The sequence below is a fragment of the Mobula hypostoma genome, chromosome 1, assembly GCF_963921235.1.
Source record: "Mobula hypostoma chromosome 1, sMobHyp1.1, whole genome shotgun sequence".
Taxonomy (NCBI): Eukaryota; Metazoa; Chordata; class Chondrichthyes; order Myliobatiformes; family Myliobatidae; genus Mobula; species Mobula hypostoma.
This window is the reverse complement of record NC_086097.1, coordinates 232,664,232-232,691,324: the sequence shown is the minus strand read 5'-3', so window position 1 is coordinate 232,691,324 and position 27,093 is coordinate 232,664,232. Positions and strand designations below refer to the sequence as shown.

The 27,093-nt window shown below is 41.6% G+C and overlaps 1 protein-coding gene across 4 annotated transcripts in view; it reads left to right on the top strand.

The window, feature by feature from the left end:
• sybu (syntabulin (syntaxin-interacting)) overlaps window positions 1-27,093 on the top strand; it is a 129,404-nt gene that overhangs the window by 71,616 nt on the left and 30,695 nt on the right. For all 4 annotated transcript variants that reach the window (XM_063066145.1, XM_063066132.1, XM_063066121.1 and 1 more), the window contains one exon: window positions 20,788-20,890. In XM_063066145.1, the coding sequence (XP_062922215.1) occupies window positions 20,788-20,890 (103 nt within the window). The remainder of the gene's footprint in view (window positions 1-20,787; window positions 20,891-27,093) is intronic.

Below are 27,093 nucleotides of genomic sequence, written 5' to 3'. Positions count from 1 at the left end.
CAGGCCCTTTGGCCCTCAAAGCTGTGCCAAACATGTCCTTACCTTAGAAATTACCTAGGCTTAGCCATAGCCCTCTATTTTTCTGAGCTCCATGTACCTATCCAGGAGTTTCTTAAAAGACCCTATCATATCTGCCTCCACCACCACCGCCGGCAGCCCATTCCACACACTCACCACTCTGCGTAAGTTACTTACCCCTGACATCTCCTCTGTATCTACTTCCAGGCACCTTAAAACTATGCCTTCTCGTGCTAGCCATTTCAGCCCTAGCACAAGAGGACATAGTTTTAAGGTTCATATTGCATTGAAAATGTTTGCAATTGTGCATCCTGTGGAGAAGCAGCACTGTAGTCAAAGTTCCTCCATTGTTACCCTTTCTTTGCCAGTGAGGGGAGATTGATAACCACTTGAAGTAGCAATGTCTATATTGTGGTGTTGAGTAAATATTAAGTATGGATAGGAAGTAGACTTTCACCTAATTTTAGGCATGATCACATCACAATACTAAGAAGATGCTATGCTCTCATGAAGTAATGCTTTGAGATTGCTCGTTTCCCTCGATAATTTGCTTGATTCTTTATGGGACGTGTCACTTTATCCTTCATAAACTAGCTAAAGTTAAATTGAATGTTCTTAAGAGTCATAGTATTATTGAGAAACACCATGGAAACAGTCCTTTTGGCCACACCATTCATCAACCATCCATTCCCATGTTAATTCCACTCTCTCAAATCCTCTAGCTTCTACCACTCATACACAGTAGGGTCAATTTAGTTTGGCCAGTTAACCTACCAGCTCACACTCGTTTGGGACGTGGGAGGAAGCCAGAAACACCCACATAGTCACATGAAGACGTGCGAACACCACTTAGGCAGCACCCGAGATCAGGATTGAACCCAGATCACTGACGCTGACATGCTCTGTGAGCCAAGTGACCTATCTGTTGAGATGTTTAGAAATCTGCGGATGCTGGAAATCCAAAGCAGGACACACAAAGTGCTGGAGGAACTCAGCAGGGCAGGCAGCATCTACGGAAAAGAGTAAACAGTCGATGAGAACCCTCACCAGGATGAAACGTGGACTGTTAACTCTTTTCCATAGATGCTGCCTGGCCCCCTGAGCTCCTCCAGCATTTTGTTTGGTAAATATGTGCTCCCTTTAGCCTGAATTCCCAATTGTAGTGCCTATTACAAATGACTAAATTGGAGAAATTCATCTTCCTTTTTAAAAAAGAGTCACCAGGGCAGTCCTCCCCATTTTAGTATTCTAAAGCATGATGTGTGTTTTTCAATGCAGTAGCTGCCTGCAGACATCGGAGCTGCCAACATCAATGGGAAGTGGGTCAGAACCTTCAAACAGAACCTTCAAAGTGGTAGCTACAGTATCTGTAACAAGAAATGAGGTGCCACAGAGATGTGCTGCAAATATTGATGGACACACTCTTTATGCACATACTTCCTTGGTTCTATATTTCTTATTGTAACTTAGAGTGTTTTTTAAATGTATTCCACTGTACTGCTGCCACAAAACAACAAAATTTCATGACATAACTTCAGTGGTAATAAACCTGGTTATGATTCTGCTTATAGTGATCACAAATTTATGTCATGTGATTATGAACATTTGCCATAATGAGGTAATAAATTTCAGTCAGTTTTATTACCAAAGTACATATATGTCACTATAGAACCCTGAGATTACTTTTCCTGTGGGCATACTCAGCACATCTATAGAATAGTAACTATAACAGGATCAATGAAAGATCAACCAGAGTGCAGAAAACAACAAATTGTGCAAATGCAGGTGTAAATAAATGGCAATAATTAACAAGACCGTGAGATAAAGAATCCTTAAAGTACGACCATTGTTTGTGGGAACATCTCAATGATGGGGCAAGTGAGTGTAGTTATCCCCTTTTATTCAACAGCCTGATGGTCGAGGAGTAGTAACATATTATTCTCAACGTTTCATCAATGAGGGGTCCCATTTCAATCAGGCAGGCACGTACTTAAATCAAAACAGCTGAGTCCAGTCCAGGCACTTTCATAACACCTGCTTGTCAATTTTCGGACTTCTTAAACTCGTTTTATGAGAAGTTAAAAACAGGCTGCAGTGACACTTTATGTTGGAAGGGCCGAAGGGGAGATCATGTGTTTGGAACATAATCATTTGCAAGGGAGGCCATAGAAATAGCAAGGGTGAGCCTAGACTAGAAATATATTTCCGACTTCCCAGAAATAAGATTCCCGCTGAACAAGAGTGCAGTCAGTAAGGTTCAAAGTAATTTTATTATTAAAGTACAGACATATCACCATATACAACCCTGAGGTTCACTTTTCTGTGGGCATACTCAGCAAATCTATAGGATAGTAATGTTACGTACCCCGTAACTGGGTTGCCAAACCAGCAGAAATGGATCACTCAGTTGGAGTCTGGATTACTAGAACTAAGAAAGTTTTATTAAAGAAACAAGCAACACAGTACTCTAATCAAAAGGATAATAAATGCAACAGTTCAGCAATGATAAACACACATGTGCACAGAATTAAGATAACAGGATCAATCAAGCTCTATCGTTGTCTAGGGGTAAATGACCAGTTTCAAAGTGACGCAAAGTTCAGTTCAATTTAGTTCAGTTCAGTTCGCAGTAATCGCTGCCGTGGGAGGTGGACAGTGTGGGGGAAGGAGAGAGAGAGCAAAAATGAATGAATATTCAAGCTTTCCACACAGACCTTCGCAGTCAGCTTTCGGGCGAGTCCTTTGTGATGTCATCTGAAGTCACCAACCGCGACCCCTCCGTCTCCAGACACGATCGTTTCTCTGCGGTGAACCTGGCACCCAGGCAAGGGTGGACACACACCAAGTTCCCGCCGATCGTGCCTTTCCACCCTGAGCGTCTATGGCTTGATCCCGCGATCAGCCGTCCAACAGCTTTCCACCGACTTGTGAAAGGCGCACCGCTTCCAGGGTCTCATTACCTCGGGTGTCATGTGTGTCTTGCCTTAGCGAACCATTCCCGTTTTATCCCCCTGCTGGGGTATCGCCTATCCATCACTTCAAACAGTTCAAGGTTCAAAGGGGCAGCCGCTCTTGACAGCCCTCTCCTTCTGTTACTCTCTCTCCCGTCCCTTCATTACACATCTCCAAATGCTGCTCCATTGTTTTCCTTATCTCTCTCTCTCCTGAAGACAGGTGGCAGACCAACTGCTGATCCCACTGGTGCCAGCACAGGACAGCTACATCTTAATCTATGTGTATTCTTGTCACAGTAACTATAACAGGATCAGTGAAAGAGCAACCAGTGTGCAGAAAACAGCAAACTATGCAGATGCAAATATTAATAAATAGCAATAAATAACAAGACCATGAGGTAAAGAATCCTTAAAGTGAGATCATTGTTTGTGGGAGCATCTCAATGATGGGGCAAGCGAGTGTAGTTATCCCCCTTTTGTTCAAGAGCCTGATGGTTGAGGGGTAGTAACTGTTCCTGAACCTGGTGGTACGAGTCCTCAGGCTCTTGTGTCTTTTGCCTAATGGTGGCTGCAGCAAGGAAAGAGCATGGCCTGGGTGGTGAGGATCATGATGGATGCTGCTTTCCTACGATGCACTCAATATGGGAGGGTTTTACCTGTGGTTAGCCGGGCCGAATCGGCTACCTTTTGTCAGATTGTCCTCACCAGCTGGTGATGCAGCCTGTCGATGCACTCTCAGCTACACATCTATAGAAGTTTGTCAGAGTTCTTGATGACGTGCCAGATCTCTGCAGACTTCTCAGGAAGTAGAGGCACTGCCGTGCTTTCGTCGCGATTGGATTTACATGCTGAGTCCAGGTCAGATCCTCTGAAATGGTAACACTGAGGAATTTAAAGTTCTCCCCACCTCTGAACCTCCAATGAGGACTGGCTCATGGACCTCTGGTTTCCCGCTCCTGAACATGTACATCCTTTTTTTTTCCCCACATTTGATGCATAAAACTGAGTGCAAACAGGTCCAATTTCTAGGCTGAAGTGCCTGCCTCTACAGTTCTGAGCTACAGCTTCATACTTTCTCAGTGATGAGATATGGGACGGACTGTAACGAATGCATGTTCACGTGTAACGCAGCATTTAAGTGTGAAAGCAAACTGCAGAGGGATGAGACGGATGAAACTAGCAAGTTGTGTATGTGAGGAAATGAAAAATTATCCTCTTAGGTAACAGGAGATAAGTAAATGTTAATATTCGGAGAAATTTGGTCCTTGTGAAGAGATCGCCTATAGTTACAATTCTGGTCCAGCATGCAGTCAGGAAAGCAAACATCATATTGACTGTTTATGCCAAGGGGATTGAAATGGAAGAATGTGGAAGTCTTCCTACAATTACAAGGGCTTTGTGCCCTCAGGCTGCTTTGAGCTCCTTCCATCATGACAGATATATTTTCCTTACAGTGGGTAGATAAAACGTTCAAAGATTGAATCCTGAGGGAAGAGGCCACCTTATGAGGAGAAACTGAGTGGATCAATGTTTTCTGGAGCTCTGTTACCAATCATCTGTTGTGAAGTTCTTCAGTTTGCTGGGCACCCAGGGTGTAACCAAAAGTAATCTTCTTACCCAGCGCAGAATAATTTTTTTATTACCGTGCAGCTGAAGTCTTTGACAAACCTGCCTTTGATCTCTAGCAGGGCGATCTCCCTCTAATTTTAGTGAACACAAAGAAGGTATTTAACTAGCATTCAATTCCCAAACACACATTCAGAATATAATGTAGAGGCAGGGCCCACATATAATGGAGATTTATTATAGAGGGAAGCGAAGCGAAGCGCAACAGTTGCAGCTTGCTTTTGTGTAATAAAGCAGCATGCCATAAATATTCAGGACCAAGGCCAGGAGCTACCCTCAGGGTTTGGCGTGCTGAGTATGGGTGAAATCTACCCCCCCCCTATATTTATTGGATTAGATAAGAGTTTGCTTCTTTACCTCTGGCTTTTATCTTTTTGATCTTTTGGCATTCTGATTTTAGAATCAGCAGACAATAAAACAAATGTTAAAATGATACGAGTCACTTGGCCATATGAATCATGCACATTATAATTTCTAAATGGAGATTCAGCACCATACTTGTTCATAATGTCTATTGTGAATGCAAGCAGGCTTTTTCCACTGAGGCAAGGGGAGAAAAAAAACCAGAGGACATGGGTTAAGGGTGAGGGGGGGGGGAAGTTTAAAGGGAACATTAGGGGGGGGCTTCTTCAGAGAGTGGTGGGAATATGGAATGAGCTGCCAGACGAGGTGGTAAATGCAGGTTCTTTATTAACATTTAAGAATAAATTGAACAGATACATGGATGGGAGGTGTATGGAGGGATATGGTCCGTGTGCAGGTCAGTGGGACTAGGCAGAAAATGGTTCGGCACAGCCAATAAGGGCCAAAAGGCCTGTTTCTGTGCTGTAGTTTCTATGGTTCTATGAAATATATTTTGCATCAATTTACCTATGTAAAATATATTGTATTTGCATTTGTGCTTTAGTAACAAAGAAATGCACGACATGTACAGTGCAATAGATAAATTATTCGCCTCGACTATTTCTTGCAATAGTTGGCATCATAAATCTGTCCTGGGCCCAACATATCAATACAGCTACAAAGAAAGCATGACAGTGGCTATATTTCATGAGGAGTTTGAGGAGATTTGGTGTGTAACCAAAGACACTTGCAAATTTCTACAGATGTACCTTGGAGAGCATTCTAACTGGCTGCACCACCGTCTGGCATGGGTGTGTGGTGGGGGCGGGGAGGGGGCTACTACACAGGATCGGAATAAGCTGCAGAGAGTTGTAAACTTAGTCAGCTCCATCACAGGCTCTGTAGTATCCAGGACATTTTCATAGAGTGATGCTTCAAAAAGGTGGCCTCCGTCATTAAAAATCCCCATTACCCAGGTTATGTCTTGTTCTCATTGTTACCATCAGGAGCAGGTACAGAAGGCTGAAGGCACACATTCAGCAATTCAGGAACAGCTTCTTCCCCATTGCCATCTGATTTCTGAGTGGACATTAAACCCATGAACCCTACTTCACTACTTGTTCATTTCTATTTTTCCACTACGTATTTAATTTAACTACTTAATATACTTACTGACTATAATTTACATTGTTTTCTATTGTTATGTATTACATTGTACTGCAAAGACAACAAATTTCACAACATATGCAGGTGATCTTAAACCTGATTATGATGTATATTTGGAGAATATGAAAGGAAATAAGTTTATATCAAAATGGGTTATTTTTAAGTACCACAGATGTCCAACTTCACATCCAGCTGCTCTAACATTATCCAGACTCAGCACAGGTGTCTTTTTATGGATAATAAATCATTTCCATATGGAGTTGTATATCTATCAGCTTTACCATGGACTGTCCAAATTTATAGCCGTGAAGATTATTTCCAAATGTTTTCAATAAAAAAAAGATGAAAATACAAACACCTATGTCAGGATGCTGTTCATTGACTATAGCTCAGCGTTTAACACCGTCATTCCCACAGTCCTGACTGATAAGCTACAGAACCTAGGCCTCTGTACCTCCCTCTACACCTGGATCCTCGACTCTCTAACTGGAAGAACACAATCTGAGCAGATTGGTACTAATATCTCCTCCTTGCTGACAATCAACATTGGTGCTCTTCAGGGGTATGTGCTTAGCCCACTGCTCAACCATCTCTCTATACTTTGTGGCTAGGCATAGTTCAAAAACCATCTTTAAATTTGCTGATTGCCAACCATTGTTGGTAAAATCTCAGATAGCGATGAGAGGGTGTCCAGATTAAGATATATATAGGCATCCGTTAGTCTCGTGAGACCATGGATTTGCACCTTGGAAGGTTTCCAGGGCGCAGGCCTGGGCAAGGTTGTATAGAAGACTGGCAGTTGCCCATGCTGCAAGTCTCCCCTCTCTACGCCACCGAAGGGCACTAGGGCCGATACAGCTTGGCACCGGTGTCGTCGCAGAGCAATGTGTGGTTGCCTCAGCTGAGGCTCGAACTAGCGACCTTCAGGTCATGAGACCGATGCCTTAACCACTTGGCCATGCCCCAACACACAGAATAAGATATACCAGCTAATTGAGGGTAGCAACAACCTGGCATTCAATGTCAGTAAGACCAAAGAGCTGATCATTGGCTTCAGGAAGGGTGAGATGAAGGAACACATACCATTCCTCATAGAGGGTTCAGGAGTGGGGAGAGAGAGCAATTTCAAGTTCCTAGGTGTCAATATCTCTGAGGATCTAACCTGGACCCAACATATCGATGTAGTTATAAAGAAGGCAACACGGCAGCTACATTTCATGAGGAGTTTGAAGAGATTTGGTTGATCACCTAAGACACTCAAAAACTTCTTCAGATGTACCGTGGAGAGCATTCTGCTAGGCTGAATTGCTGTCTGGTACAGGGGGCTGGGCTACTGCACAGGAACTCATGAAGCTACAGAAAGTTGTAAAATTAGTCAGCTCCATCATGGGTATTAGCGTCCGTAGTATCCAAGACACTTTCAAGGAGCAGTGCCTCAGAAAGGCGACATCCATTATTAAAGACCCCTAATCACCCAAGACATGCCCTCTTCCCTTTGTTACCATCAGGAAGGAGGTACAGGAGCCTGAAGGCACATACTCAGCAACTCAGGAAAAGCTTCTTCCCCTCTGCCATTCAATTCCTAAATGGACATTGAACCTATGAACACGACCTCACTTGTATTATTTCTGATTTTGCACTTTTTTAATTTAACTATTTAATATACATATATATGCTTACTATAATTGATTTACTTGTTTTTTTTCTGTTATCATGTATTGCATTGTACTGCTGCCGATAAGTTAACAAATTTCATGATATATCAAAGGTTGAAAGGTTCATTTTCTTATCAAAGTGTACAACACTGAAATTCTTCAATTCTCTGGATAGCTATGAAACCAAGAAAGAAAAGAAAAGCTGCACGATCATCAATCCCCCCCAAATCCCACCTTCCTGAAAAAAAAGAATGAAACAGGCACATTGACACCCAAATCCCTCCTCCCCACACAAAATAAAACAAGAAGATTGGGTGAAAAAAAACAGAGCTTAAAAACTATAAGAGTGAGAAAAAGATTTTATAGTCAAGTCCACATCCAAAATGCGAAAAAACTCGGGCAACACTCTCCACAGCGGCAGGCTCTCCCCTGACTGAAAGCGTAAGAGAACGATCAGAAGACAGGCAGCCGGTGCTCGCCCTCTGCACCCACTTCGATGTTTCAATCATCCTCGTTGTTTTGGTCAGCAAACAATGGAAGCTTTAATTGGTAAAAGAGCCAAACATCGGCTTGTGCCGGTGATACTAAACTTGATTCTGATTCTAAATTAATCAAAATATGTCTTGTTCCAACCAATTAAATCGTTAAGTTCACCAAAGATGAGGGGGAGCAAGGCAACGTAACTGACATGGATTGATTGTGGAAAGTACTATGATTTTTTTTTTAATAAACTTTGAATTCTGTTATGCTTACTGGAACGTGTTTCAATGGAGCTTACCATTGTTGAATATGTAGGGTTTTGGAAAATAGAATCTAGAACATAGATTATAGAACAGAACAGGCCCTTCAATTGGTGATGTTGTGCTGAACAAACTGAGTCAGTAATCAAATGCCCAACTAAATTAACCCCTTCTGCCAGAAAAATGTTTACATACTTTCATTTCCTGCACATGCATGGGCCTCTTGAATGCCTCTGTCAGATTATTCTTCACCACCACCCTTGCAATTCTTTTCAAAGAGTTGACAATTGACGCAATATGCTTGTGTTGGTTATTATTTTGAGGGCTTTCATTTAGACCCAATTAAGAGCATGATAGAGAACCCATCTCCCCATCTCTAAGAGCAAACTGTTCAGAGCCATGCCATCCAATGCAATCCTAAGAAAGGATTTGAACATAGAACATAGAAATCTACAGCACATTACAGGCCCTTCAGCCCACAATGTTGTGCTGACCATGTAGCCTACTCTAGTGACTGCCTAGAATTTTCCTACTGCACAGCTCTCTATTTTTCTAAGCTCCATGCACCGATTTAAGTCTGTTAAAAGACCCTATTGTATCCGCCTCTACCACCCTTGCTGGCAGTGTATTCTATGCACTCACCACTCTCTGTTTAAAAACTTACCTCTGACATCCCCCTTGTACCTACTTCCAGGCACTTTAAAATTATGCCCCATTGTGTTAGCCATTTCAGCTGTTGGAAAAAGCCTCTGGTTATCCACATGATCAATGCCTCTCATCATCTTATATGCCTCTATCATGTCGCCTCTCATCCTCCAATGCTCCAAGGAAAAAAGGCCAAGCTTACTCAACCTATTCTCATAAGGCATGCTCTTTAATCCAGGCAACATCCTTGCAAGTCTCCTCTGCACTATCTCTATAGCATTCACATCCTTTCTGTAATGAGGTAACCAGAACTGAACACAGTACTCAAAGTGGGGTCTAACTACTGTTACAGCTGTAACATTACCTCACAGTTCTTGCAGTCAATCCCATGATTGATGCAGGCCAACACACCATACACTTTCTTAACAACACTGTCAACCTGCACAGCAGCTTTGAGTGTCCTATGGACATGGACCCCAAGATCTCACTGATTCTCCACACTGCCGAGAGTCTTACCATTAATACTGTATTCTGTCTTCAAATTTGACTACCAGTTCTGCATCCTATCGATGTTGCTCTGTAACCTCTAACAACCTTCCAGACTATCCACAACACCCCTAACTTTTGTGTCATCAGCAAACTTACTATCCCACTCTTCTACTTCCTCTTCCAGGTCATTTATAAATTTGACCAATTTTCCTACAGGAATTACCAAATGTGCCAAGTAGATGTGGTAACAAATGCCAGGGAAAATACGTCTGTATTCCTGGTGGAAAGGAGGACAATAAACTTTCATTGCCTGGCAAAGCACAAGATATAAAATTATATTCATATGGCATTGAGATTCTTTCTATTCTTAGACTGACGGAACGAGACCCTTATTTGATTAGTGTTGAGGTATCTGACCTCTGTGAAAATGGTTATTTTCCAAGTTCAGGCCAATATTTATCTCTCAATATCAATAAAGTAAACAGATTGCTTTACTGTGTGCCAAGTGCATATTCATTTTCTCTATTGTAGTGGCGGCTGCACGTCGGAAGTTCTTCTATCTGAGACGTTTTCAAAAGGAGGTGAAAGTCATTACATAAAAGCAGGTCATTTCCTCTTGTGTTTCAGACTTTGTAAATTTATTCTGTAACCCAACCCTATTTATTTAGGCTTTTAACGGTTGAAAATCAATTCTGATTGAGGTTAGAGACAGAATCGGAAGCATGTTAGCTCTGGCAGGATCTGCAGGCCATTACGTCCTACAAAACGAAACCTAACCTCACAAATGGCTGTGATGCTTCACACCAGATGAACTCAACACCTTTTGTGCACACTTTAAAAGGGGAGAATAAAACTACACCTGCGCAAATCCCTGAGGATCTCTGTCCTAGAGGCTGGTATCAGAATGTCAACAGGGTGAACCCTCACAAGGCATCAGGCCCTGATTGTATACCTGGTAGGGCTCTGAAAACCTATGCCAACCAACTGGTGAGTGTCTTCAAGTGCATCTTCAATCTCTTACTGCTGAGAGTCACAGTTTCCCGCCTGCTTCAAAAGGGAGACAATCATACCAGTGCCCAGGAGGAGCAGGGTGAGCTACTTCAATGGCTATTGCCCAGAAGCACTCACATCTACGGTGATGAAGTGCTTTGACAGTTTGGTTATGGCCAGAATCAACTCTTGCCTAAGCAAGGTCCTGGACCTGCTGCAATTTGCCTATCGCCACAATAGATCTACAGCGGATGCAATCTCACTGTCTTGCCACTTGACCTTGGATCACCCGCACAATAGTAATACCTGTTGTATGTCAGGCTGCTGCTTATTGATTACAGATCACAATTCATCATCATACCCTCAGTATTAATCAACAAGCTCTAAAATCTGGGCCTCTGTAGCTCCCTCTGCACTAACTTCCCCAGCATCCAGGCACGTTCAAAAGGCGATGCCTCAAAACGATGGCATCCCATCACCCAGGACATGCCCTCCTCTCATTGCTACCATCAAGGATGAAGGTACACATTCAACATTTCAGGAGCAGCTCCTTTCCCTCCACCATCAGATTTCTGAATAGACAATGAATCCATGAACATTACTTCAGTATTTCTCTCTTTTCGCATTACTTAATTTTTTATATATACCTATTGTAATTTATAGCTTTTGAAATCATGTATTGCAATGTGTACTGCTGCAGAAAAATACCAAATTTCATGACGTGTCAGTGATATTAAACCTGATTCTGATTCCTATCATAATTGTTCTTGTGAGTAATGATGATTTAGCCCAGATTTCTCAGAGAATATCTACAACAGGAATATATTCAGCAATGACTCATTCTAGACTGAAATGTTCCTGCCAGCTGGTCGCCTGGGTTTACTGCTCTCACTTCTCCCTTTCTATATATTAAACCTTCTATGCATAGTCATAACCACCATGTGGATATGGTCATCTGTATTGGCTTCTTTACTACAATTTCTTGACCACAGATAAATCCATCTCCAAACACCTTTTTTTTTCTCACCACTTGTATGTCCTTAAGTTCTTCTAGTTCTGCACCTTTCAGTATTTGGCTTGGAAATATAAGATTCAGCACAATGCACTGCTGCATAAAAATTGGCCTCATCCATGATAGGAAAATGATACATTCAATATGCATTAAGGAACAGTAGGTACAATTACATTGCTGAGATCTAACATTTTAATTACAGTAGCAGTAATGATCTGATATATTTAGTTCTTTAATATTAAGAGTTGAAAGACTTTTTCCATATTGCTAAGCTTCTTTTAAATTAATTTTTTTTACCCAGATATTCATAGAATTCTCTTCAGTTTTAAAAACTCAAGGTTAGTGCTTGAAATGTTTTGAGAAGTAATTCATTTCTTTTTGTCTGCAATTGAACATAGTGAGCTTCACATTGGTTTAATATTAATCACTTTTCTGTATAAATTTAATTCAGTCCTCTAAATGCATTTATTAAATTCTGATATATATTATTAGTTTTATCTAAGTGGGTGAAAAAGGTCTGTTAATCTATCTTTAAACAAACAAATTAATTAATCAATAAATTCAGAAATTATGGGAAATTAGAAATCAGGCAAGTGTTCTTCTTCGAAATATAGGAGTTCCTCAAATCCTAATTTTACATGAACTGTGACTGGAAAAAGTATTCAGCACTCAACTAATTTCACATTTTACTCTCTGTTCAAATTTAAAATATATTGAAGTAAGATTTTTTTTTATCTTATCTACAAAACATCATTCATCATGTCAAATCAAAAGAAAAATTCTAATACCCGTCTACAACTTGCTAAAAATTAAAAATCAAAATTGAGAGGCTGAAACAGTATTCCTCTCCTTTGAAACTACTGTGCTAACTTTCCTCAGGTGAAATATACTGTATATTACTGTCCCAACTCACCCAATATGTTGATGTAGAAAATTGGAGGATCACCTGAATAAATACCCTCTCTCTGTAAGGTCGAACAGTATGGTACGTTTTCAACAGACCAAACCAAAATGACAAAAGAGCATTCAAGACAAGTCAGGGAAGTACGTCAATGGACAAGTACAAATCTGGGGAAGAATACCAGACCAACTCAAACGCACTGAACATACTTCAGAGCTCAGTGTGGTCTATCATATCAAAGTGGAAAAAATATGAAACCACAGCCACACTGCCTAGGTCAGGCCGTCCCTCTAAACGAAGTCACTGAAAACGTCACTTAGAAGACACCGTAAAGATGTGGAAGAAGCTCCTGTGGTCAGATGAGGACGAAAGTGTAATTTTTTGGTCTCAATACTAACTGGTATGTGGGGCGAAAGTCTAATACTGCACAACAGCCGAGTAACACCATCCCTGCTAAAGTATGGTGGAGGTAGCATTATGCTATGGGGATGCTTTTCAGCAGCAAGAACTGAAAATTCGGTCAGGATTGGTGGGAAGATGAATGCTGCTATATACAGAGAGATCCTGGATAAATACCTGCTAGTCTCTGTCAGAAAACTTAAACTGGAAAGGAAGTTTGTCTTTCAGCAGGACAATGACCCAAAGCACACTGCCAGAACAAGCAGGGAGTGGCTTCCAATGAAAAAAAATTGATGTCCATGTGTGGCTCAGTCAGAGTACTGACCTTAACCTGTCTCTGAATGTGAACAAAAAAAGTGATGGTTGTTGGCTTCAGGAGGACACGGAGCGACCTCTCTCCGCTGAACATCGACGGCTCCTCTGTAGAGATTGTTAAGAGCACCAAATTTCTTGGTGTTCACCTGGCGGAGAATCTCACCTAGTCCCTCAACCCCAGCTCCATAGCAAAGAAAGCCCAGCAGCGTCTCTACTTTCTGCAAAGGCCGAGGAAGGTCCATCTCTCACCCCCCATCCTCACCACATTCTACAGAGGATGTATCGAGAGCATCCTGAGTAGCTGCATCACTGCCTGGTTCGGAAATTGAACCATCTCGGATCGCAAGACCCTGCAGTGGATAGAGAGATCTGCTGAGAAGATCATCAGGGTCTCTCTTCCCGCCATCACAGACATTTACACCACACGCTGCATCCGTAAAGCAAACAGCATTATGAAGGACCCCATGCACCCCTCATACAAACTCTTCTCCCTCCTGCCATCTGGAAAAAGGCACCGAAGCATTCGGGCTCTCACAACCAGACTATGTAACAGTTTCTTCCCCCAAGTCATCGGACTCAATACCCAGAGCCTGGACTGACACCAACCTATTGCCCTCTACTTGCATATTGTCTTGTTTATTATTTATTGTAATGCCTGCACTGTTTTGTGCACTTTATGCAGTACTGGGTAGGTCTGTAGTCTAGTGTAGTTTTGTGTTGTTTTACGTAGTTCAGTGTAGTTTTTGTCTTGTTTCATGTAGCACCATGGTCCTGAAAAACATTGCCTCGTTTTTACTGTGTACTGTACCAGCAGTTATGGTCGAAATGACAATAAAAAGTGACTTGACTTGACCTGAACCTGATCGAGCATCTCTGCCAGGACCTCAAGATTGCAGTCCTCCATCTCTGCCGATCTAACCTGGCACAGCTTGTGCAATTTTGCAAGGAGGAATGGGCAAATGTTGCTCCATCACCTTGTGGCAATTTAATAGAGACTTTCCCAAAAAGACTACTGGCTGTTATAGCTGATTCAACCAAGTACTGAGCAGAAGGGGGATGAATACTTGTAAACGGCTGACATTTCAGTTTTTGAATTTTTAGATTTTCAGGCTTTACAATTTTCTTTTTTTTGGGCGGGGGGAGGTTTCTACTGTGAAAATATGAGCATGTGATTCACAAATAAAAAATCTCAGTTAAGTTGATTTATGTGAAGAAAGGGTTAGGGTATGAACACTTTTATAAGGCACTGTTATGTACGTTTATGTTGGGTTTTCTTCTCAGTGCTGTTAGAAACCATAGAAACTACAGCACAGAAACAGGCCTTTTGGCCCTTCTTGGCTGTGCCGAACCATTTTCTGCCTAGTCCCACTGACCTGTACACGGACCATATCCCTCCATACACCTCCCATCCATGTATCTGTCCAACTTATTCTTAAATGTTAAAAAAGAACCGCATTTACCACCTCATCTGGCAGCTCATTCTATACTCCCACCACTGCGTGAAGAAGCCCCCCCTAATGTTGATAAGAAATGCTAAGAATAGAGGCTGTAAAGCAAAATTGTTGACTTTAAATGGAATTATAATGGGGTGGCAGGGTAGAGATACGTCTCTACCAAAGGAGGTGTAAGGCTCCTGCTGCTAGCCTGCAGGTCACCCTCAGGCAAGCCAGATATAATAATGTAAATTCCAGGCAATGGCTTATGTACCCTGGTCTCTAGTAAACCAAAGAAGACAGGATTACTATCAAAGCAGCTTATATTTAGCTATGAGAACATCGGCAGTTATTACAAAAGACAATAAAAATATATTTTATGGAAGAAGAGCGATGAAAATGACATAGCAAAAGTTATTTTGAAGCCTTATCCCAACAACAAAATAAGAAACAGCTGTGTCAAAAAATCCTTAAAAAATGAATTAATACACACTGGAATTGTATGATGTTGAAATTTTCCCCTCAATTTCAAACAAATCAATTCACACTATACCATTGAAAACTTGATGCAGTCTCCTACTCAGTTGTCACACAGATTTACGTCTGATGATCAGCAACAACAGGCTTTTGTCTTCTGTAATTACTGCCAATGTTCTTTTAGCTAAATGTAAACTACTTCGATAGTAGTCCTGTCTTTGGATTACTAGGGACCAGGGTACGCAAACCAATGCTTGGAATTTTTATCTGGTTTGTCCAAGGGTGACTTGCAGGCTAGCAGAAGGAAGGAGTGCCTTACAAGTTCAAGCAGTTCAAAAGATTAAAACTAGTCTTTGCTTTCATGCTGCTTCATTGACCGTGGTCTGGGTGAGCTGAAAATTACACCCTGCCACCAGCAGTATCAATGGTAAAGCTTTTTTTCTCATTTCATCATGAACTGATGTCCTGTGCATAAACACTTAATTCTTCCTATCAAATGTGGCATGGAATTAGTATAATAATTTAATGATGTATGGGTTGGAGTATTAATTGGTCAAATTATTTTCCAAGAGGATTGAATTTTGAAATTGGGATAAGTAACCATGTGTTCTTTGTTTCAGTGACTCAGCTGAAGAATGTATAATGTCATTGAGATGCAAAATGTACTGATCCGTAACATCTATAAAGTAGGAAGTGGTACACACAGCGTCTGACGTTTGTGGGGGAGTCAGTGTTTAAATTAGTAGATAGAGTGTTCTTCACATTGTCTTTCCAGTTATAAGTTCTCAAAGTTTGAGTCTTGTTGCAGCTGATAACGTGTGGGTGATTGGAGTGCATGGTATCATATTCGTGAACCCTCTTGCCAATGGCGTAGGCGAGGCTTGGAGGGTCAAGATGAGGAATATCTGCAGTTATTGGACCATGGTTGTCCAGCAGCAACACCACACATTTCATTCAGACAGACCTATCTCCAGTCAGTGGAGCAAGTACTTTTGATTGAGTTTCTCCTTAATTCCAATTAACTTCATTTTTACTGAGACATCTTGATTTCACATTTGGTCAACTGATGCTTTCTTCCTAAGGGAACTTGCTCTTCTCACCTTAATCTCTGGAATTTAGTTCTTGTTAGAATCTAGATCTAATTAGGAGCAGGCAACATCAATTATTGGTAAGTAAATCTTCTTTGGTAACACTACTGCTGTCACTTTCCAGATGAATAATCTTAAACAGATTAGATAGATTGGATTATCTTTTATGAACACAGTGTACCTGGCCCAGATGGCAGGGTGAAGATATGTCTCTATCAAAGGAGGAGGAAAGTGATTCTTTCCTCCACTAGCCTGCAAAGGATCACATGAAGCAATGGTGAGCAGCTGGTGCATATCACGGTTCCTGGTTATGCGACCACTGATGCCAGGCAGACAATCTCTGAAGAGTAGCTTGCCCAGGTGGATTGGAGGAGGATGCTAGTGGGGATGACGACAGAGCAGAAATTGCTGAAATTTCTGGAAATAGTTCACAAGGTGCAGGATAGATATGTCCCACAAAGGAAGAAGTACTCAAATGGCAGGGTTGGCAACAGTGGCTGACAAAGTTAGTTAAGGACTGCAAACAAGCCAAGGAAAGGGCGTATAAGATAGCAAAAGTGAGCAGGAAGTTGGATGATTGGGAAGCTTTTAAAATCCAACAAAAGGCAACTAAATACGCTCTAAGAAGGAAAAAGATGAAATATGAGGGCAGACTAGCCAATAATATAAAGCAGGATACCAGAAGTTTTTTTTCATTTATATAAAGTGTAAAAGGGAAGTGAGAGTTGATATTGGACCACTGGAAAATGAGGTAGGTGAGGTAGTAATGGGGGACAAAGAGATGGCAGATGAACTTAATGGGTACTTTGCATCTGAGTTCACTGTGGAAGACACTAGCAGTATGCCAGAGGTCCGTGAGTGTCAGAGAGCAAGAATAAGTGCCATTGCTATTACAAAGGAAGAAGTGCTAGGCAAACTGAAAGGTCTTAAGGTGGATAAGTCACCTGGACTGGATGGACTACATCCCAGAGTCCTGAGAGAGGTTGCTGAAGAGATAACGGATGTATTGGTCATGATCTTTCAAGAATCACTTGACTCTGGCATGGTCCCAGAGAACTGGAAGATGGCAAATGTCACTACTCTTTAAGAAGGTCTCGGAGGACAGGAAAATTGCAAATGTCACTCCATTCTTTAAGAAGGGAGAAAAGCAAAAGAAAGGAAATTATAGGCCAGTTAGCCTAACCTCAGTGGTTGGGAAAGTGTTGGAGTCTATTATGAAGGATGAGGTTTCGAGGTAGTTAATGATAAAATAAGTCAAAGTCAGCATGGTTTCTGTAAAGAGAAATCTTGCCTGACAAATCTGAGTTCTTCGATGAAGTAACAAGCAGGGTGGACAAAGGAGAGGCAGTGGATGTCATTTACTTGGATTTTCAGAAGGCATTTGATAAGGTGCCTCACATGAGGCTGCTTAACAAGATAAAATCCTATGGTGTTACAGGAAAGAACTGGCATGGATAGCAGAATGACTGACAGGCAGGAAGCAGAGAGTGGGAATAAAAAGGGCCTTTTCTAGTTGGCTGCTGGTGACTAGTGGTGTTCCTTAGAGATCAGTATTGGGACCGCTCCTTTTCACATTGTTTGTCAGTGATTTAGATAATGGAATTGATGGTTTTGTGGCAAAGTTTGCGGATGATACGAAGATAGGTGGAGGGGTAGGTAGTGCTGAGGAAGCAATATGATTGCAGCAGGACTTAAGACAAATTGGAAGAATGGGCAAAAAAAATGGTGGATGGAATACAGTGTTGGGAAAGTTATGATAATGCATTTTGGTAAAAGGAACATTAATGCAGACTGTTATCTAAATGGGAGAAGGTTCAAATATCAGCAGTGCAGAGGGACTTAGAGTTCTTGTGCAAGACTCCCAGAAGGTTAGTTTACAGGTTGAGTCTGTGGTAAAGAAGGCAAGTGCAATGTTGGCACTTATTTCAAGGGGAAGAGAATATAAAAGCAAGAAGATAATGCTGAGGCTTTATAGGACAGTGGTCAGGCTGCACAATACTCTGCCATACCTCAGAAACGATGTGTTGGAAGAGTCCAAAGGAGGTTCACGAGGATGATTCTGGGAATGAAAGGGTTAACATATGAGGAGCATTTGGCAGCTTTGGGCCCGTACTCACTGGGATTTAGAAGAATGTGAGGGGATCTCACTGAAACCTACTGAAGGACTAGATAGGGTGGATGTGGAAAATATGTTTCCTATGGTGGGGGTATCCAGAACTAGAGGGCACAGCCTCAAAATTGAGGGGTGACCCTTTAGAACAGAGGTAAGGAGGAACTTTTTTAGCCAGAGGGTAGTAGTAAATCTGTGAAATGCTCTGCCACAGACTGCAGTGGAGGCCAAATCAGTGAGTATATTTAAGGCAGAAGTTGTTGATTTCCTGATCAGAGTATCAAAGGATATGGTGAGAAGGCAGGTGTATGGAGTTGAGGGACATCTGGGATCAGCCATGTTGGAATAGCAGAGCAGGCTCAATGGGCTGAATAGCCTCATTCTGCTCCTGTGTCTTATGGTCTGATGGTTTCATGGATAATGGCTGGTGTCAGCAGTCTTGTCAAGAGACTACCCAGAAAAAGGCAATGGCAAACCACCTACTTAGAAATATTTGCTAAGAACAATCATGGCCAAAAGACCCTAATCACCTACTTCACACAACACAGCACATAATAAACAAAGGTGCCTGGCCATTTTTTAGCTCATTTGAGTACGTTCCTCTGCTGGTCAGCTAATGCCATTCTGGAATAGCTGATTAAAGACAGGGCTATTTCTAGATCACCTCATTCACTGGAGCTGGAATGTTGAAGGTGGTGCTTATCCTTTGTGGGAACTGGTTCAACTGTCACTAGAGACTCGAGCACAAAAATTAGGCAGGCATAACCGTGCATTACTGAAGGAGTTTGATACTGCTTCGAAGCTACCTTTCAGATGAGACATTAAACTAAAAGCCTTGGGCCGATTTCTTAAGACCATTCGACCTAAGAGCAGAATTAGGCTATTTAGCCCATCAAGTCTACTTCACCATCCGCCATAGCTGATTTATTATCCCTCTCACCCCCATTCTCCCAGTAACTTTTGTTGCTCTTACTAATCAAGAACCTGTCAATCTCCAATGTAAATATACCCAACAATTTGACCTCCACAGCCATCTGTTACAGTGCGCTCCACAGATTCAACACCTGGCTAAAAAAATTCCTCCTCATCTCTGATCTAAAGGGACATCTTTGTGCTGCGAAACCGTGACCTCTGATCCTAGACTCTCCCTAGTATTCAGCCTAGTCTTTATCCCAGGTTAAACATCGCTAAAACTGGTTATCTGGTAATTGCCACACTGCTGTTTAGTGCATGGTCACTTTGAAGCCCTTGCTGTATGCAAGTTGCCTACCCTATTTCAGTGACTACACTTTAGAAGGAGTCCTCTGGCTCTAAACAGCTTTTCAGAAGTTCTGATGTCATGGAAACTTAGAGGAATGCAAGTTTTCATGTGTGTATGTGTTTTGGTTTGCTAATGTCTCACTAAGCCCCTGGCTTTAGTTTAGAAAGTCTGTATCACAAGGGATAGGCAGTAATGAGAGAGTAATACATAATATTTTTCCCTCTCGTCTTCAACACTGCCAACCTTCCTAATGTCTTACCTCTTGGTAAAATCATAATTGGCACCATTCCAGCATGAAGCCCAATCCCTGGTGAATAGTTTGCATGCAGAGACATGTTCTGCAAACAATATGTAGGTTGGTTCTCACGGATTGTGCATTTGCAGCAGCTTCCGTGTTGCAATTTGAATTAACTAATTAAATTTTAAATTTCTCAGGGGTGGGGTTTGGACTTGGACCAAGCAGTTTCCTTGACTTAGATTAGGTGCGGTTTTCTTGATCTCTGTTGCTGGCCACAGTAGGAAGCTGCTTAACAATGCTGTAGGAAGATAATCTCATCAAGTCTAATCTATATAGCAAGCCGTCCCGCAGAATGGCTGACAGCAATGTTAGTGCCGTAGCAGAGCATGTGCTGGGCCAGTGCAAGCAATTACTCACAGTAAAGGGTATTCTTGAATCTGATCCATTTATGTAATTAGAGCGGGTCTCCACTAAACAGGATTGATTGTGTCTCGCAGATATCTTGATGACAAAACACAATTTGTCAGATTAAGTCAAAGCAGCTTTTGCTGAACGATCTGAGAAGTCATGGTCGGTTTTGTTTATCACTGACTACAAATGAGCAGCGCTGTGCAGAGGGTGTATGTGTATAATTTAATCATTAGTTTTAGTTTAATTGCCGAAACGATAAAACGGTTTCAGTTTTAGACTGATTTGGTGCATGCAATTTTACTTTTGTCTTTACTGCAGATTGCAAAACAAATTGCACTGAAGCAGTACTTTTGATTTTGCCTGCACAGAGTCTCTGAGGTACAGAGGTAACCTGTTGTGTCACAGGTACATTGATACCTACAATGTCCCTAAATATGGGGGAGTTATTTGTGACAGTGGGAGATTATACTTGTGTAAATGTGCCAATTAATACCTTTTTCCTGTTCCTTTATGCAGGGAGTGAAGCTGACTTTAGTTCATCCAGCAGCACAGGCAGCATTTCAGCACCTGAAGGTCTTATGTCCAGTTCAGGGAGCAAGCGGAACTCGGCTTCTCGCAGGTAGGCTATGCTTTTCCTTTTCAGTGTCCAAGCATCACAGATCTATTGGCATAGAAAGAAGATATGCATCCAACCATCAGAAAGAAATTCAATCATATGTCAAGCATTCATTTTAATTATAAACTTGTGAAGACTTGGCCACCCAGTGGATATAATGAGGGCTTTAGATGACTAATTCCCAAATGTTGATAGCCAAAGTAAGCCTATATTAGAGGTGAGTTGATTTGTAGTCTTCTCCTTTTAGACCCCACCTAAAGATACTGCAAAGTTTAACTTAGAGTCAGTTGATAAGTAGCACAGTAATGCAACCAGTAGCGCTACTGCCGCACAGCTTCAGCGACTTGTGGAGCCGACTGTGTGGAGTTTGCACGTTCTCCCTTTAACTCCAAGGGTTTCCATTTACGTTCCAGAGACTGGTAATCAGAATCAGGTTTGTTCTACAATCAGTCAGGAAGCTCTTCATGGTAAATCTGTAGCTATTTGCCAGAATCTTTGATGACAGTTCTCCTCGGACTCATGAAGTAGAGCCGCTGGCATGCTGTGCCTTCTTCATGATTGTATCAACATGGTAGGCCCAGGAGAAATGCTCTGAGATGTCAATGCCCAGGAACTTGAATCAGAATCAGGTTTAATATCACTGACATACATCATGAAGTTTGTTGTTGTCAGGTTCTGTCAGGTTTCAGCGGGACTCAAGTGCAGGCCAATGAATACCTTTTCACCAGGATTTATTAGGGAGCCCAGAGGCAACAGTCTTTCAAAAACAAAAGGCAGGCAAGAATCCAAAATGGCAGGCAGAGGTCTTACCAGGAAAGGCAGACAGGCGAGGGCAGACAATCCAGAGCACACAGGCAAAATCAGTTGGCAGAAGCCACAATGACAGGCTAGAATGACACAGGTCAGAACTGGGACAAACAGGCAGAGAATGCTAGTCAAGGCAGGGTTTAAATGGACAGGGTAATGAGTGGAAATTAGAAACAGGTAGATGCAAATGAGGAGACAAGCAGGTAATTGGAGGAAGTCCAAAAAGGAAAGGGGCTAGGCCAGAACCCACATGGCCAGGTGAAAGAAAACAGAAATTAAAGACTGTCGTGATCCACAGCTACCAGCAGAGGCCCTTCAACCCAGTGTTCAGGCCGGATCCTTAACAGTTGTTTTGCAGCAGCAGTATAGTTCAATACATAAGATATGCTATAAATTATAATAAGATATATCTTAAATAAATAAGTAGTGCAAAAATAGTGTTCATGGGTTTATTGTCCATTCAGATGGCAGAGGGGAAGAAGCTATTCCTAAAATGTTGAAGGTGTGTGTTCAGGCTCCTATAACTTCTCCTTGATGGTAGTAAGGAGAAGAGGCCATGTCCTGGTTGGTGAGAGTCCTTGATGATAAGACATCACCTTTTGAAGATGTCCTCAATGATGGAGAGGCTAATGCCCGTGATGGAACGGGTTGAGTTTACAACCCACTGCAGCTTTTTCCAATCTTGTGCAGTAGCCCCTCCATAGCAGATGGTGATGGAATCAGTTGGAATGCTCTCGCATCTATAGAAATTTGCGAGAGTCTTTGGTGACATACTGAATCTCTTCAAACTCCTAATGAAATATAGCCACTGGCTTTCCTTCTTTGTAATTGCATCAATATGTTGGCATATCACTATTCTGCCAACAGTAGTGGTGTCGTCGGCAAATTTGTAGATGGCATTTGAGCTGTGGCCAGCCACAAAACCATGAGTTTAGAGAGAGTAGAGCAGTGGATAGGGATAGGGACCCAGTCCAACACAGGAAAAGCCCTCTCTAGACACTGAGCACATTTACAAGGAGCTCTGACATAAGAAAGCAGCATCCATCATGAAGGATCCCCACCAAAGAGGCCATGGTCTTTTCTCTCTACTCCCATTGGGCCAGAGGTGCAGGAGCTTTAGATCCCACATGACCAGGTTCAGGTACAGTTGTTACACTACAGCCATCAAGCCCCTGAACCGCTTCACTCACCTCGACTGTGAACTCATTTCACGACCTATAGGCTCACTTTCAAAGGGTCTACAACTCCTGTTCTCTGTATTACTTATTTCCTATTTACACAAAACTTGCTGATTGTGTCAGTCTTTATGTATAGTTTTGAGTAAATTCTATTATATTTCTTTATTTTCCTGGAAATGCCTGCAAGAAAATGAACCTCAAGGTAGTATATGGTGACCTATACATACTTTGATAATAAATTTACTAAGACTTTGACTTTGAAGCAGGTTAATTGGCCACGGTAAATTATGTATGGTACATACCTGGTTGAGTGTCAGAAGCTGGGTGGTGTTAAATGGAATTTGGGGAGAGTAAAATTGGATTTAGTGTAATTGATAGTCATTTAGACACAGTGGGCTTCTGTGCAATTTGATTCTAAGTGCCTGTTTTCTTTGCAGCGGAGTATCCACCCACTGCTGCTTCCTGTATAAGTAGTGCATTTCATGGGCATATTGCTTGGGGAGCAAGTGGTGCCAAACGCCCTGTCTGTTCTGACTCATTCCATGCTTACTTATTGCTTTCAATAAATAATTTCCAAGAGCCTAAGTGCTCTGTAGTGAAACTTCCTTTCTACCCCATCACTTGGGTAACATTTTTCCCCAAGGAATTCACCTTTAATTTTTGGATTACCCATACCCTGGAGTAATATTCAATTCCTGCTGCCACATAGAATTAACATTGCAAGGTATGAATCAGAGGAAATTTCCAATGAGTGGTATAAGGGCAAAAGATTGATAATACCAATGGAGAGTAATAAAGATATTAATTTATTGATTTACTTACCCATTGAAATATTCATACACTCACTTGTACTTCTATGAGCATTTTCTGTGAATTCAAGATTCAAGTGATTTACTTTGTTGGATCTCTGTTTACTTTCTGATCCTTAGGTTACTTCTGGGAGTCAAATATAGCGAGCAGTCTAAATTCCAAGATTTCAGTTTATTTTAGAGAAGGTATAAATATATGAATACTTAGCAGACTAAATAAAATTGAGAAACAATGCTAAGGGATGTAAGGCAAAAAGAATAAAGTTGGGACTTCTGAAAAATCTATCACTTTTATAGATAAGATAAAGAAAATCCCTTAGATAGAAACAAATTAGTTAATAGGCTACATAGTTAAAATGATTACATCACAGGGGTAATGCACTAACACTTAGCCAGTGAAAAATAAGAAAGGTGACAGACTGTTAGTTTAGCTGGTATACCGCTTTCTGCCAATGAGTGAGAAAAATATTTGAGTCTGTTAAAAAGTACAGTTCTTACAAGTACAAATACTATTAAAAAATACAGCGGTTTCCAACAACTCATAATAGAGGATCAGTTTATTTTCTGAATCAGTTATGCAGCAAATAAAACATAAAAACTAGAGAATGTATAATGACGAAATCAGGAACAAGTATTCTGACTGGCGAAAAACAAATTAACCAAGATTTTGTTAAAATGATGTAATTACAGTGAAATATTCTGAAAAATTTATTTTTTTAAGCCTCTTAAAAGCAAGCACTTGGATCTGAACCGTCCCTCAATTTGTGAACTTGCCAGTGGAATTGTCTTGAGAGATCATCAATGTGCACAGCCTTTTAAGTTGAACGTGCTTTATGTGTCTGAGGCTGCCTCGAAGTAGATGCTACATCAATAATTTAATCAGGTGAAGCATAATGAACTTTGGCTGTGTTAACACCATAAATGGAAATACAGCCCATATGGTCCCTTTCCCATTCATTATGCCACTAAAACTGTGCATGATCATTATCTATTCAATGGTGTAAGCTTACGGATAGATAAACAGTTCTGCAGAATCATAAGGGAAGAGATTAATGATTAGGGTATTGGGTCTGTTCAAAATGTAAGAAGAAGTTTGCACCTGAAATACTGCTGCATCTATTTCTCTTCAGAGATTTTGATGCATCTCCTCTATATTAACTTCACAGCATTCACTTTCATTTGACAAGTGGTACCTGAGGCTATCTGATATTCTATGACAGTGGATTTGCCTTGAAACAATCTGGAAGAGTTCCTTTTTACCAGAGGATGGTGGCAGGGAAGAGAAGTGTGCGCAGTCACAATTACGACAGAGAAAGTACTCAGGAAGCTGAATAGTCTAAAGGTAGATAAATCTCCCGGACCAGATGGAATGCACCCTTCTGTTCTGATGGAAGTAGCTGTGGAGATTGCGGAGGCATTAGCGACGATCTTTCAAAAGTCGATAGATTCTGGCATGGTTCCGGAGGACTGGAAGATTGCAGATGTCACTCCGCTATTTAAGAAGGGGGCAAGGAAGCAAAAAGGAAATTATAGACTTGTTAGCTTGACATCCGTGGTTGGGAAGTTATTGGAGTCGATTGTCAAGGATGAGGTTACAGAGTACCTGGAGGCATATGACAAGATAGGCAGAACTCAGCATGGATTCCTTAAAGGAAAATCCTGCCTGACAAACCTATTACAATTTTTTGAGGAAATTACCAGTAGGCTAGACAAGGGAGATGCAGTGGATGTTGTATATTTGGATTTTCAGAAGGCCTTTGACAAGGTGCCACACATGAGGCTACTTAACAAGATAAGAGCCCATGGAATTACGGGAAAGTTACATACATGGATAGAGCGTTGGCTGATTGGCAGGAAACAGAGAGTGGGAATAAAGGGATCCTATTCTGGTTGGCTGCTGGTTACCAGTGGTGTTCCGCAGGGATCAGTGTTGGGGCCGCTTCTTTTTACATTGTACATCAACGATTTAGATTATGGAATAGATGGCTTTGTGGCTAAGTTTGCTGACGATACGAAGATAGGTGGAGGGGCCGGTAGTGCTGAGGAAACGGAGAGTCTGCAGAGAGACTTGGATAGATTGGAAGAATGGGCAGAGAAGTGGCAAATGAAGTATAATGTTGGAAAGTGTATGGTTATGCACTTTGGCAGAAAAAATAAATGGGCAGACTATTATTTAAATGGGGAAAGACTTCAAAGTTCTGAGATGCAACGGGACTTGGGAGTCCTCGTACAGGATACCCTTAAACTTAACCTCCAGGTTGACTCAGTAGTGAAGAAAGCGAATGCAATGTTGGCATTCATTTCTAGAGGAATAGAGTATAGGAGCAGGGATGTGATGTTGAGGCTCTATAAGGCGCTGGTGAGACCTCACTTGGAGTACTGTGGGCAGTTTTGGTCTTATTTAAGAAAGTATGTGCTGACGTTGGAGAGGGTACAGAGAAGATTCACTAGAATGATTCCGGGAATGAGAGGGTTAACATATGAGGAACGATTGTCCGCTCTTGGACTGTATTCCTTGGAGTTTAGAAGAATGAGGGGAGACCTCATAGAGACATTTCGAATGTTAAAAGGCATGGACAGAGTGGATGTGGCAAAGTTGTTTCCCATGATGAGGGAGTCTAGTACGAGAGGGCATGACTTAAGGATTGAAGGGCGCCCTTTCAGAACAGAAATGCGAAGAAATTTTTTTAGTCAGAGTGTGGTGAATCTATGGAATTTGTTGCCACGGGCAGCAGTGGAGGCCAAGTCATTGGGTGTATTTAAGGCAGAGATTGATAGGTATCTGAGTAGCCAGGGCATCAAAGGTTATGGTGAGAAGGCGGGGGAGTGGGACTAAATGGGAGAATGGATCAGCTCATGATAAAATGGCGGAGCAGACTTGATGGGCCGAATGGCCTACTTCTGCTCCTTTGTCTTATGGTCTTATGGTCTAAACACCGATTACTCTAAACAAAGTTCAAAAGTTCAAAGTACATTTATTATCAAAGTATGTATACGTTATTCAATCCTGAGATTCGTCTCCTAACAGGCAGCCATGGAACAAATAAACATAAAAGAACCCATATAAAAAAAGATCGTAGAACACCCAATGTGTAGAGAGAAAAAGCACATCATGCCCACAAAAACACCCATAAAACAATAAAAGAATTCATAAAACATTTGTGTGGAATTTGTTGCCATGTGCAGCGGTGCAGGCCAGGTCGTTGGATGTATTTAAGGCAGAGATTGATAGGTTCTTGATTGGACATGGCATCAAAGGTTACTGGGAGAAGGCCGGGAAATGGGGTTGAGGAGGAAAATAAAAGGATCAGCTGTGTTTGAATGGCAGAGCAGATTTGATGGGCCAGATGGCCTAATTCTACTCCTATGTCTTATGGTCTTAAAACAAGACCGTTGAATATCCTATGTGCAG